Below are 13,824 nucleotides of genomic sequence, written 5' to 3'. Positions count from 1 at the left end.
TTCCCATTTGAGGTTTTGCATTTTGAGTAAATTAGAAATATGTAATAATTTGAAATATTTGCTAGTAGTAATCTGTGCTTTTAGCAAATGGGTAGAGGCTTTTCCCTTGAAAGATAACACAGCCATGTCAATTGCGAAGATCATGTTGAAGGAATTTGTTCCCAGGTTTGGATTACCCAGGATAATCTGGTCTGATAATGGCCCCCGCCTTTTAGGGCAGAGGTAATACGAAATTTGTGTAATGGATTGCAGAAATAACACATTTTACACAGCCAACCATCCCCAAAGTGCGGGGTTGATTGAGCGCCACAATGGAATAAATTAAGAAAAATAGCCAAATATGTGTGCACACAGGCCTTAAATGGCCAGATGCTTTACCTTTAGCATTACTCTCTATGAGGACTACAGTTGCGTACAAAGCAGGGCTATACCCCTTACGAAATTGTTATGGGCAGACCGGCTAATGTTTGGTGTGCTCCTAGACCACGATGATTGAAAAACATTGAGTACACAACTGCTTGCTGATTATTGTAAACAATTTACTGAACAATTGCGTTCTATCCACCAGCAGGTCAAGGATAGTTTGCCGGACAAGAATTTGCGAGGAGGACATTGGGTGAAGCATTGCCACCTGGTGACTGTACTGGAGCCACATTGACTAGGACCATGCCAGGTGTTATTGGCCACCCAAAATGCAAATTGCTTTCCTTTGCCCTCCCCCTCTGATGGAGATCATCTCCCTTCATCTGAAATAAAGGATTCTTGCACACCTGTGAGTTTGTCAAAATCTGAGATAAAGTCTTCAATACAGACACCCATCTTGTTCGAAGATCAGACTATCCCGGGAGCGACCAAATATAATCTAAGACCCAGGAAGGAATAGGAGTGCCTACTGGAAAACTACAAAGTGCAGATTCCATAGACAAGCCTCCTCGATACCCTCAGAACTGCATACAAAGACTGCCTCTCTGTCCCAAATTTCAAACTAGCCACTAGTGGAGGTAACAGTTTCCCGGTAAAAGCAGCCAAACTGTGGAACTCCTTGCCTCCCAACCTTAGAGTAGACATGCCATACCTGAATTTCAGATCGAAGGTAGTTTCATGGCTGAAAACGAAGGATCACCAAGATAGTTAAGTGCCTAGGCTATCACTTCATGCTATCCGCACACTGAGTAACCACGTGTGCCCACTTTGTACTCTTGTTTGTACTGTATATATTGCCTGTTCTCCTCTTTTGCTTTGTATATACTTCCATTGTCAATTTGTACTTTATATCTTGCAACTAAGCTTCGCATATTCTTGTAAATGTTGCGCCCCGATACCTCTGGGTATATCTGCGCATTATAAATCATAAAAACAAACAAACAGATCTGGTACTGATGCCAGCCTGTGCCCACTGGAAACCTACAAGTGCGGGTTTGGTATTGGAGTCAGCCTTGCACCTACGCGAAAAACATTGTGTCCTGATCCCTGTGCACACCAGGAGGTAACTGGGTATCTAAGAACTGAAGAAAATCTGCATTATGGAGTTATATCCGCTTGGCGACCAAATTCGAATGAAAAAACAATAAAATTACTTTACCTTCTCACTCACAAAATCTATGGACAAAGGAAGATCTAATAGTAATATTGACATTTTATACAATTTTAGTGGTAGGACTGTCTGCCCTTTTTCTTGCTCCTTGAACAGGATTCGGTGCATCTTTTAAAGACCCTTCTTCCCAATGACACGGAAGCTACTACCAAGCTCCCTTTTACCCCTCGTGTCTTAACCTACACTCATCACCCCTTGGATGTGTTTCTAAGATATGGTTACCATAATAATTCATATGTACATGTTTTGGATAAAGTTAAAACATAGAACAAATTGTTGGCTTTGTTCACATGTTCCGCAGAGTGGACATGGCGTAGGGATACCCTATTATGCAGTCCCAGTAGTCCCAGTTAATAAATCAATATTGTGTGCTGTACTTTCTTTGTCTCATAGTAGGTTGATAAATGATTGGGATTGAGCAGGAGCTACTCCTGGATGGATAATGCTTAACATTACTATTAAAAACCCTGAAATATATAATTGCACCCTTCATGGCAATTGTTGAAGTCTTAATATGGTGTCTAACCTCCCATGAAGATCCTATACTTCTTATATGAATGTTACATATCCTTTTTTCCAGGTAACTCAGAGGATAGGAGAACCTCTGTTTGCTATAGGAATAAATATAATATGCAATCATTTGATACTATTGTTGAATATTCCAATTCTACTAATTCTATCCTTCCTTATGGGAATTGGCATTATGTTTGTGAAAATGGGAAAGTATATGAGTGGTTGAAGAAGGGTTGGACAGGCATATGTTATCTTACTATTATATTTCCTGGCGTTTATGTGGCTAATCTATACCAGCGTGTAAACACAAAGCGGGAACGACAAGTGGACCAGACCGATACCGATGCCCAGGTAGCAGATTTTGGAAAAGGAATAATACCATTGTTAGGGGTTGCTCTCAACTCCAGAAGCATTTGTAGACTCAGAAGAGTGGTAGAGAGTATGTTGAATGAAACAGCGAAAATATTTGTGAATTGAACAACAGAACGCTATCATATTGGTGGCACTTCAAAATAGGATGGTGTTGGACATTGTCATGGCTGCAAAAGGAGGGGTTTGTAAAGTAGCGGGCTCCTCTTGCTGTAATTATATACCTGATAGCGCTAGAGATATCTTTGATGCTATTGATCCATTATATGCATTGGGAGAAGTAGTATATTACGAGGTTGGACAGGAGAAGAACTGGTCCCAATGGCTTTGGAGTTTGCTAAGGGATTGGGGATGGAAATTACTGTCTATATTGTTAGTGGTCTTTGGGTTAATGTTAGGTTGCTGTTGTCTTCAGTGTAGTCCTGTATGTTCCTTTATATCGCAGAGTTGTTAAGGGTAGTAAAATGAATTAAGCCCCTCCCCAAAGCTAGTCATAGAATACTATGATGAAGAAATGCAAATTTAGAATTTAATGGACGAAGATACTGAAAGTCTAACAGAGTGGGATGAAAAAGGGCTTTGCTTAGGCTAAAAGGAGGGTTTGAAAGAATATAATAACATGCATCTTTCTTAGCCCTAAACTACTCCCTTTTTTGCGATCAAAATCCTGTTTTTAGTAATGTTCAAAACGGGGTTGCATTTGTCAGTCAAGTAAAAACAAAATGGAAAATGTGTTCATGGCTTCCTCGGTCAGTCATTACAAGAAAAGGCTTGGTCCGATAAACCTAGGTTAAATAACATTAAGGCCAGGTCCTCCTATTACGTGAAGTAAGAAAGGCTGTTCCAAGGTGGTTCTATTCTCTTAAATAATGTTATGTAAAGACCAGGTGCACTAAGCAGAGGTTAGTTACAAAATGAGTCAGTGTTCAGCCCTTCCACTTTGTTAAACGCGCAAAAGGTATCTTTTAAAGGTTGTGCAAATAGGGTGACCATTGATGGAACCAAGGGCAAGGCAATTCTGTGTTTAATGTCTCAACGTAAGTCACCGTCCATAAAGAGCTTGTAATTAAAGCCATAAGCAAAGGTGAGACACTTGACATAACAATAAAATCTGTTGAATATGCAAATTGTTCTGCCTTCGGGGATTCGGGTGACTGTGTATGTATTCTGAACATATTTGTGTTATTATCTTTTACAAATGAAGAACAAATGACTTACATTATGCAGGCTTCACTTCTGTATAAAATGTGGTTTATGTGTACCATTCAGATACTTCACTTCTCCACTCTAGATGAAATACTGGTCGTGGATGAACCTGAAGTCCGCTCGAGTGTATGTTTATACGCAATTTAGAAACACTGTCTCAGATACTCTACTTTGTTTGAAACATAGCGCTTATAAGTCTCAGAACATTGGCAATGCGCTATGTGGGCAATGCGCATGCACCCAGCTTGCTTTGGAATTTAAAACCGCTTCTGTGTAACATGCTCTGGTCCCATGCTCTTCTTGGGGATGACATCCTTAAGTATGGAGGTAAGCAGTTGGGAAGTAGAAAGTAATCAGAGCCACATCCCCTGTATTCGATTTCTCCCGGAGACCCAGATTTTTTTGAAGAACCGGAGCTTGGAAGACTCCCGGCTGGATGAAGAACTGTGATGGTACCTGGACGACGAGTGCTTCGACGAAAACTGTTTCAGCTTCGCCAGGACTTTCTCCGACATCGTAGACTTCTCAGGCCTACCGACAGACCCCTTGGATTTGCCCAACCGACCATGCTTGGACAACGAAGACATACATGCCAACATTCAAAAGCACCTGGGAGGGAGATTTCCACAGAGAAATCGGGAGACGTCCATTTCCCCATATAAATGCATTGGGGCTACAGCCTAAATCGGGAGGGTTGGCATGTATGCAAAGAGCTACTCGCCCCCTTCGACTGATGCAGCCTTTCCCCATCTTGGACGCATACAACGCGGGCCGATGCTTCTTTGCAGGGGGTTCTGCCAACGCAGCTCGGCGATGTTCTGCGGACTTCTCAGCTCTTCCCCAAGACTGGCTCCCCCGGGCCGAACCCACCTCAGAAGCCGGGTACATGCCCTCATTAAGCCAACGTATGAGCCGTCGATTACGGTCTTTCAAGGTCTTCTGCGAAAATCCCAGATATATCTCGCAGGTATCTGCCGAGTGATGGGGGTAGGGACAGGAAAGAGTCCATATGACCATCCCCTTCGTACACCTTCAAGCCGCAGGTAGCACAAGGCCGAAAAAGAGACCTCTTCTGGGCTACAGATGACATCCTAACGCACGAACCAAACGCACGTGCAAAAACACGAACAAACACAAGGTGATCGCAACAGTATGGAGACGGTTGAAATATGAAGGGAAGCCACGCGGGTGGGGATATTTGTACTAGACGTCCTATTGGTGGGGCCTAAAGCACCCAAAAAGGACGTTGATAGGACACTAAAGTGTCAAAGTTTTCCATAGGAAAACGCTAAGTTAAAGTTACAGAGGTTTCCCAAAATGACGACGAGGAAATATTCACAGCATGTGAATCCATGAAAGATCCAATGCTAGAGAAGTAAAAAAGTAATTTCCAATAGCAAAGAACTGGGAAAGAGCAACGCAGGTTTTCATGAACGATATCAAACTGGTTCACCTAGAAAACATAACAAGGCCTTGCCTGCTGTTGCCATCAGCACAAGGTCAAGTGGTAGTAGAGTAAGTTGTCAGAACGAAAACTATGACCTGCAACAATTTAGGCCAAAGTTGCTGAACAATCACTCGTTGCAAATGCGAAGCTAAAGTTAAGGAAGGATGCAAGAGAACACTTGTGAAGAAATGCCACCAGATTGCCATGAAACAGCTGAAAAGTATTTCTGCAAGTGGGCAGATTCTTGACCTCAGGGATAGGGCACATCGGAGGAACCATAGCATGTTAAGGAAAAAACTGATATATTCAGTTTAAGAGTAAGGGGCCAGTGGTCCCTTGCTGTCCATTAGTAGTTGAACGTTTAGCACGGCAGGCCACTGTAAAGAAATTCCAAATTTGAGAAGCAACCAGACTGTTAGGGCTCAAATGTCTGTATAGTTGACCAGCGTCTCCTTGGCAAAAAAGTTTGTTTGGAATGTGAAGTGGAAAAACACATTGTATAAGAACTGGCAGCGACACAAGCATTGTAATTCCTATTGTATTATAGAAGTCGTGGGGAACTGGTAATGATTCTACCGTCATATCCAGATGTACCTGTTGAGGGCACACTTCTGACATTCAAAACCACAGCTGGGATGCAAAAGAGCATGTCTCCACCCTATATATTGAGGGATTGGATACATGGCTCTTACCGCCAAACTAAAAGATCTTGAAAAAGGACTACAATTGAGGATGCTACATGGTTCAATATTTGTAATCAAGCGAGTAAAGGGTCCATGAATTATATACATAATAATACAGTTTAAATTTCTGCATAAAATCTACTACATCCCAAGGAAATTAAAGTTTGAGTCAATGGATCTTGGTGCTTGCATTTGCAGCAAGCTGGAAAAAGCAAGCTTCTTGCAAATGGAGTTGTCCGTCTGTCCTTTGACAACTTAGCCACTATGTCAAACCAATCCAAATGTGTGTACTGCAGGTACCAATATTTCGCTTAATAGGTTTGGTTGGGGACTTTCTCAAAATAGCTTGTGGACCACTGCTTTATTACTAGCTAAGCCGGAGATAGAGCTCAAGTGATGGGTGGAGTCACGTCCACTACTGGTGTGTTGGTATAAAAACATAATTTGGTGCAATAGGCAAGAGGGCACATAACAGAGTTCACCCTCTGCCAACCTAGGGGACTATTGGTCTATTTTTACTGCATAGCTCTGAAAAAGTGCACACCCTTAAATTTCCCTTTAGGCGATTATAGTTATCTCTACATACAACATACTGTGCATTGATGCCAACTATTCAATTTCTGTATTGCTATTCTACAGTATTATCTTGATATATTAAACAAGGAGTCTCATTTAGTTGTTCCGATTGTCGTGGATGGATTGCGTACCACAAGATTTGATACCCTGTTGGATGTATACTGAATGTGGGCATCATTATTTCATTGTTTTAATTAAATGTTGTAATAAAAGATTTAAAAATTGCACTATCTGCTGGTTTAGGAACCAACAGTGAAATTCCAAAAAGCCTAGAACTCAGAGAAATGAGATAGGCCAGGATAAATCTGGAGACCAAGTTGTGTCTCAAGCATGTGAACTGGAAATGGGACCTGGGGAGAAGACTGTCTCAGTCACTGCTGGACTGTCAGCCATCACTCTCTATGAATGTTTGTATACTGAGAATATTTCTACATATCCATGGTATTTATGTACTCCAATTTACAAAGATCTCCATTGACAAGGGGAAGCAGGCCCAACATTAGAAGCATTTGCACCCTGGCAAATGAAAGTCTTCAGATTCGGATTACCCCACCACCCCCATAGCATTTGTTGCATGACGCTCACTCCGTTTACTAAAACTATTTACTCCTTTTGTGCAACTGTATTACTGAGTGTTTACAAAATCTCAACTGCTCTGAAGCAGCTGCAGGGCTGCTTCATTTGCACATGAAAACACACCAAAACTGAAAAGCATGTTTTCATGCAACAATCACCAGGCACTGAATATTCAAGCCCTGTCATTTCATGTTGTGGAGCCAAAGCACACTAAGTGCACGCGAGAATTAACATACCTGCTTCAATGGCAATGGCTCGGGCCTCCAGCTTGTCCCCCATTTTGCGCACTACCTCAGGAGTTGGCCCAATGAAGCGAACACCAGCATCAATACAGGCCTGAGCAAAGTCTGAACGCTCTGAAAGGAAGCCATACCCAGGATGCACGGCGTCCACCTCATTCTCCTGGAAGCAAACAAAGGTAATATGCATGAGGTAAGTCATCCATAAGAAAATACATTTTTTTAACCATGCATGGCGATTCATTGGCCATACAAAAGAGTGTCAGCCTTACGAAAAATGGTACACTGAACTACTGCAGCGTCTGTAGAAAATTCACCACCATAACAGCCCCAGAATGACATTACCACTAGTAAATGGGATGGCTGGCAATGAAAATCAATGGCCACTTACTTCCCATAGCCACTTGCCTTTAAAAGTTGCCAACACCACTGCTCTAAGTGATTAGCTTCAGCACCCTGTCATTAAGGAAGTACCAAGACATTAGAGTGTGCTCCATGCTGCATCTCAACTCTTCATTTGGTTGTTACCTTTCCTCACAATATGCTTCTGCATATGCTCATCCTCTCTCTGAACTTCACTGTAGGTCTACGTTGAGTCACTCACCTGATTTAGTTCGTCCCCGTGGCTGCCCCCCACTAATCCGTACATCTCTCCTAGACACTCTCCACATCCCCTCCTACGACACTAGTGTCCCTCGGTCAAACACCACAGCCAGCAATTCCCTTCACATACTCCTGCCCCACCACTTCACTCACTCTGGACTGGCCGGTCTTAGTACAACTAGTTTCTTAACGACTGCTCATTCCCACCAAACCCATCTTTCATGGTTGTAATCACAGAAACATGGATTGCCCATGTCACACTCTCAGTAGTACACATTGACTGCTACCCTTTTTCTCACTCCTTGTTTATCTAAGAAAGGTCATTGGGTTAGTCTCGTAATCTATAAAAGAAGCTCATCTGTTCTGCTCAACCCATGTCTTGCTCTCTTCTTTCAAACACATTGCAAAGCTTGTTTCCAACCACTCCTTTTTGATCATTTAAATATACCACAGCTGGTACACACAACTTTTCTTTCATGACCTCTGCCTTTTCCGGTAATCTTTTCCCACTGAAGTCACACCCATGCTCATGGGGACTTAAACTCTCCAATGTGATCAAGGGACTACATACTGAAACTAGACTCCACTCTGTAGTCACCCTGCACAAACAACCGACACACAATCCTGAGTGGGTCTTCTCCATCAATGATTCTCTCATGAACGCTTCCTCTTGGATTTTATAGTCTGCCCTGGCAGTATTTCGTCAAACATGCAAATATCACCAAATAGAATTCTAACCGCATTCCATGGCACTATACCTCTTTCAAGCAGATCTCCTTCTGGTTCTTTCTCCCTCTCCCTATGCGGACACCAACCAGGCTTACAGATTTCAATTTAACTCAAAACCTTTGCTTACCAATGATCCTACCTGCTCCTTTAATCACCCTGAAGTACGCCCCCAAAGAACCTTCCTAGTTACCCAACAGCTAAAGACTAGAATGCATCCAACCCTACTCCACTGCTGTGGAATCCAATGGACTCTGGCAAGGCCATCTATTACAGTAATCTCATCTCTCAGTTTCCATATTCACAAACTAGCCGACTCAAATCAATGTCTCTCTCGCTCCCTCTTCCCCACTCAACTCAGTTTGTTTCCTACTAGCACTCAGACTACTTTGCTACCAACTTTGACAAACTGTTAAATATAGGACACCACGTCTACCCTCCTCGCAGTTTCTCCCAACACCATATTCAAAATCAGTTTTATAAACTATACCAGCTGAACAGTCATGCATGAGGCGGTCCGACAGATCCTCCTCTACCCCAATTTACCATTTTGCTTGTCAAAAAACTAGCAACCCTACCTATGCCTACACATCCCCACTCCAAACTTTAATGTTCCTACTGGATCGACCTAAACTGCTTCATGGGGACTAATGCCATACCCATGTCGAAGAAACTCAATTGACCCGAACATTGCAGCCAACCATAGCAACCAGTCTCTCCCTTCTCACTGTTTCAAAATCATTTAAGGTGAGCTATGAAGTCATCAGACTGCATACCAATACTATTCTGAAGCAGAAATTGCACAATCTACGCTTACCCACATCTGCAACTCAGTCACTAGTGCCACATTTAATCTAGACTCATTGTTCTTTATCTCTGGCACCGTTGACCAGGGACATTATTTAAGGATCACCAGAGGCAACAGCTGCTAGATCCAGCACCTCCCATTCAAACACCTCCCATCGTACACCTAGAACTGCCCTTGCTATCACTGGTCAGGGATTGCAGAGGAGGTCCCAAACACAAAGTAGAGAGGACTCTGACGAAAACCTGGTTTACTTGTACAGTTCCCATGCACTGACCCCTCTAGCCTAAGAGCAGATTCACCTTTTCAGCTTTCGCATGCAAATCGGACGGGGTGGGTGTTGGGGTTGGGGGGGCGGGGGGGGTGAATCAATCAGGAAAATGGAGGGCGTGAGAATATGGGGTTCGAAAATGACAGCAGAATGCAGAAAAACACTATATATAGCAACCTGTCCTGCATAAAGAAAATGTTAAATGGCATTGGGTGGCATTACTTTGGTATGCAAGGGTGTGCATTAGATAAGACATCCTCTAGACATGTGATAAACTGGCATTGGATGGAATTAATGAGACATTAGAAACTATAAATTGACATACTATTGCAGCAAATGGATATGGGAGGAATTGTATTCACTTGGATGGCATTATCTGGTCTCTTGGGTCAGAGCTTGGCGTTTCATGGCAACAACGGGACATGTAAGGCAGAGTGTGGCATTACTGGACACGTAAAGCTGTGTTCGTCCTACGATGACATCAGTTGGATATGCAACTCTGTACATTAGCAAGCACGACTATAAAAATATATATTATGTATATAAAATATATACATTTCTTTTTTTATTGATTTGGTTAAAATAAATTCAACCTTTCAATTTAAACTTCTTTCAACAAGAAATTTTACATTTCTTTTTTTTTTTCTTTCCATAATTACAAATTAAAATCAATAAAATCTCATTTTGAGATTAAAATAACACTATGAAACAAAGACAAAAGAGAAGAGAGAAAGCAACCAAATGGAAGTAAAGAAAAAGAAAAGAATAGTTGAATAGTTGATTAGCACATCACATTAGAATGTCAGCTGGCAGCAATATGTCACGAAGACAAAATCGTCAAGCATATCCTAGGGCCGACTTCAACTGTGTACAATCAATAGCTAAGCAGAAACGAACATTACCGTTGGTTGGAAGAAGATCAATTTATAGTGAAATTGCTACATAGGAATGGGATTGTTAGTTAAATGCTTTCTTATACATTGGTTGTCTATATTCAGTGCCTCCAAGAATCCAATTGTGGCTATTCTAACAGTTATTCGAGTGGAGGTAAATGTAAATCTCCACAATGAAGTGGAGTCCAGTACTCTGAAATATTTAAAATAAGGTTTGAGGTAAATGCAACGTTTATCATTGAGCATGCACCATTCATTTATTGGATGGTTTAAGGTCTCAACACAATTGTCAGTTTTGCAAAACCTGGATCTGTCTGCATTTTTATCCACAAGGCCTAGTCTGGGTAATATTTCATTAGTTGGCCATAGATTAAATCTGAACCAGATATAAGAATTTCTAAACTTGGCAGAAGGACTCTTGACGAGATAATTAGCTGGGAGGCGCAATCTTTTAGCACCAAACGAATTGAGTTTGAAATCAGAATATGAGTTGCATTTTTGCTGTGTCTCAATCCAGTCATTGATGTAATTTAAGTTTGGCTCTCACTGGATTGTTTACTAAAAGGTTTACGGTAATGTCTGCATTGGCTAAATAGGTCAGAGCAGCCGACCACCAGGTGGTAGCAAATGTACATATAGAATTCAACATAAACGTTACTAGGGTTCCAAGTAGAGCCTTAAGGCCAAGAGACATTTCCTAAAAAGTGCACACACTTTCCATGCATATTCTACTTTCAAGGATGTGAGGCCCAACTCGAAACGTATTACTGCTACTCTCACACAATTGGGTAGGTGTAAAGCTCTTCCCCAAAATCTCCCCTTCTTTCTATCCCAAAACGTAGCTCGGAATATTTATTTTGTCTCTGAACCATATAAAAGAATTGATACAGCTTTCTGGGCATAGTAAGTGAGGGCAGGTTGACATGTGAATTTGCTGTGCTTGAAGAGTATGGATTTCACTTGTGAGATGGTAGTAGTTAGGTTATTTTGATGTTGTCAAGATATTGGTCATCAGGTCGGTCATTGATGTGAACACCTAGATATGTGTAATGATGTACCAATTCTAAGCATTCAGTTTGTAATGTCCAAGACATGGGTTTACATGAGCGATTAGCCTTGTGTAGTATGGTATATATACTGATGACAACCGTGATCAGGGTTCCAGAATAGGAATATGAGGGGTGGAATACAGAACGAGAGAGCTGGCGGTTGATGAAGGAGAAGGACCTGTAGCTCTGCCGCTCATATCCCCTTAACTCCTTATGTAATATCTAAATAAAATGCATAAATAAATACTCCCATGTACGTGGTCACTTTATGTGGAGAGGAGGATTCTCGGTCTGTGCATATACAGATGTAAACAGAAGAAGAAAAGAAACGAGCACCGGAAAGCAGTCCGAGCCAGAAAAACGGGGAAATAAAATTCCAGTACAAAAACGATAAAAGGTACCGTGTACTTACTTCAATATATAAGAAAGGGAGAAAGCTTGGAGCTTAAGTACACCAGCTGCGTCCTATGAAGCTGTAGCGCGAGCGCATTACCAACGGTTATTTAAAGAAAAGGACCTTAATAAAACGTCCTTTATGTGCAGCCATCTTGATTATTGATGGGCTTTTCCAGGGAAACCTTGAAAGCTTGGTATGATACAGAGCAGTGTAACGGGTCACGATAGGCCCGTTTAAACCAATTCCGTTGGTGACGGTGCACTATATAAGTACCTTTAACATAACTATACGAGTGGCAATCAGATACATAGAAGTCAGGCGCACAGAAAGGAAATCTAATCTAGGGGCAATCCTCTGCTTCCTCGTCTCAGTTTTGTTGTTAAAGAAAAATGATAAATAAATATTCTCTCTTTATTCAGAAAATATACTAGCAAACTATACAAATAACCACACTGAAATCTGTAGATGATAAATGCAGAGAAAGACTAATGCCACTGCAAGCAGTAAAAAGGACAAGTAAGAGAATCATAGCAACAAGTAAAAAAATAAAAAGAATAATAACCATTGAGTTAGGTGAAGCAGGAGACGCCACAAGAAACATGTCAATGGATAGTGTTCCACCACCAGCTATGTTCCTACCACGGATGGGTGAGCCAATTCTACCTTGCAAGAGGTGGTTGAAGTCGTTTGAACACTATGCCAGTGTGGTGTGCGGAGCCAAATTACAGTGTGGAGTGAAATAAATCAATACTGCTACACTGTTTAGGTCCAGCAGGACAGGAGAAATAGGAGGATTTACCAGATTTGTCAGCAGCAGAATGTGGGGATATGAACGAGTATGAAAAGTGCATCATGAAAATAGGCAGACACTATGAAAAGAAATTGAGTACTGCACTGGAGAAATACAGATTTGGTAAAAGATCACAAGAAACTGGAGAAAGTGTTGAACAATACATAACATCTCTCAGGAAATTGGCAAAGAACTGCAAATTTGGTCAACAACTAGAAGAAAGATTAAGAGATCACTTCATGTTAGAATGTGGCAGTACCAAAGTCCACGAGAAGTTATGGGCTGAAGATGATCCACCTCTAGATGTGGTGTTGCGGATAGCCAAAGAAGTGGAGCACCTGGAAAACTGTCAAGACATTAGAAGGTAGATTGAAAGACAGTTCGATAAAGACAGAACCAACCGTTAACATGTTGCAACCTGCACAAGATGACAATGTAATGCATGTGGATAATCACAACAATTCAAATACGAGAAGAGAAGATACCAAAGTTCCGGTTTCATCCAGATACAATGGGGGAATGAGAATCCGTGGATACAATCGGGGACGTTTCATGGGAAGTTGGCGACCTCAAAGTAGTCAAAGAGGCAGAGGTCCGAACAGAGGCTGCTTCAGATGCGATAGTCCATCACATTGGGCCAGTAGTCCGACTGTCCTACATTACACATAATATGTAGAAATTGCAATGGGAGAGGTCAGCTGTCCAAATGTTGCAGGATTGGAAAAAGCAACATGAATTGGATTGGAAATGAAGGCAACGATGAAGGGGATTAATTTTGCAATTTGCAACAAAGATAATGAAGTAGAATTGGAAAGTCCAAAAACCATTGTCATGGTGAATGGTAACCCGATTAGAATGAGACTCTAGAGCAAAATATACATTATTACCAGAAACAGTGTGGAAGAGAATTGGTCCCAAATGGCTGAATGAAGCGGACATCAATCCCAGAGCCTATGGGAGGTGCAAAAATTGATATCATAGGCTGGTTGAAAGCCATGTTAGGATTCAAAGATAGCAAGGCGGTAGGAAAAGTGTATGTCTCAAAGAGGGGTGCATCGCCCTTGCTTAGTTGGACGCATCAGGCATG

The 13,824-nt window shown here is 41.7% G+C and overlaps 1 protein-coding gene across 5 annotated transcripts in view; it reads right to left on the bottom strand.

Annotated features, from left to right (window-relative positions):
- Positions 1–13,824, bottom strand: part of PC (pyruvate carboxylase) — a 2,561,538-nt gene that overhangs the window by 1,928,705 nt on the left and 619,009 nt on the right. For all 5 annotated transcript variants that reach the window (XM_069644789.1, XM_069644792.1, XM_069644793.1 and 2 more), the window contains one exon: positions 7,201–7,366. In XM_069644789.1, coding sequence (XP_069500890.1) covers positions 7,201–7,366 — 166 coding nt within the window. The remainder of the gene's footprint in view (positions 1–7,200; positions 7,367–13,824) is intronic.

This window comes from Ambystoma mexicanum, chromosome 2p (assembly GCF_040938575.1).
Source record: "Ambystoma mexicanum isolate Mex_15411 chromosome 2p, UKY_AmexF1_1, whole genome shotgun sequence".
Lineage (NCBI taxonomy): Eukaryota > Metazoa > Chordata > Amphibia > Caudata > Ambystomatidae > Ambystoma > Ambystoma mexicanum.
The sequence above is the reverse complement of the archived record's forward strand: the minus strand, read 5'-3'. Positions and strand labels throughout refer to the sequence as shown.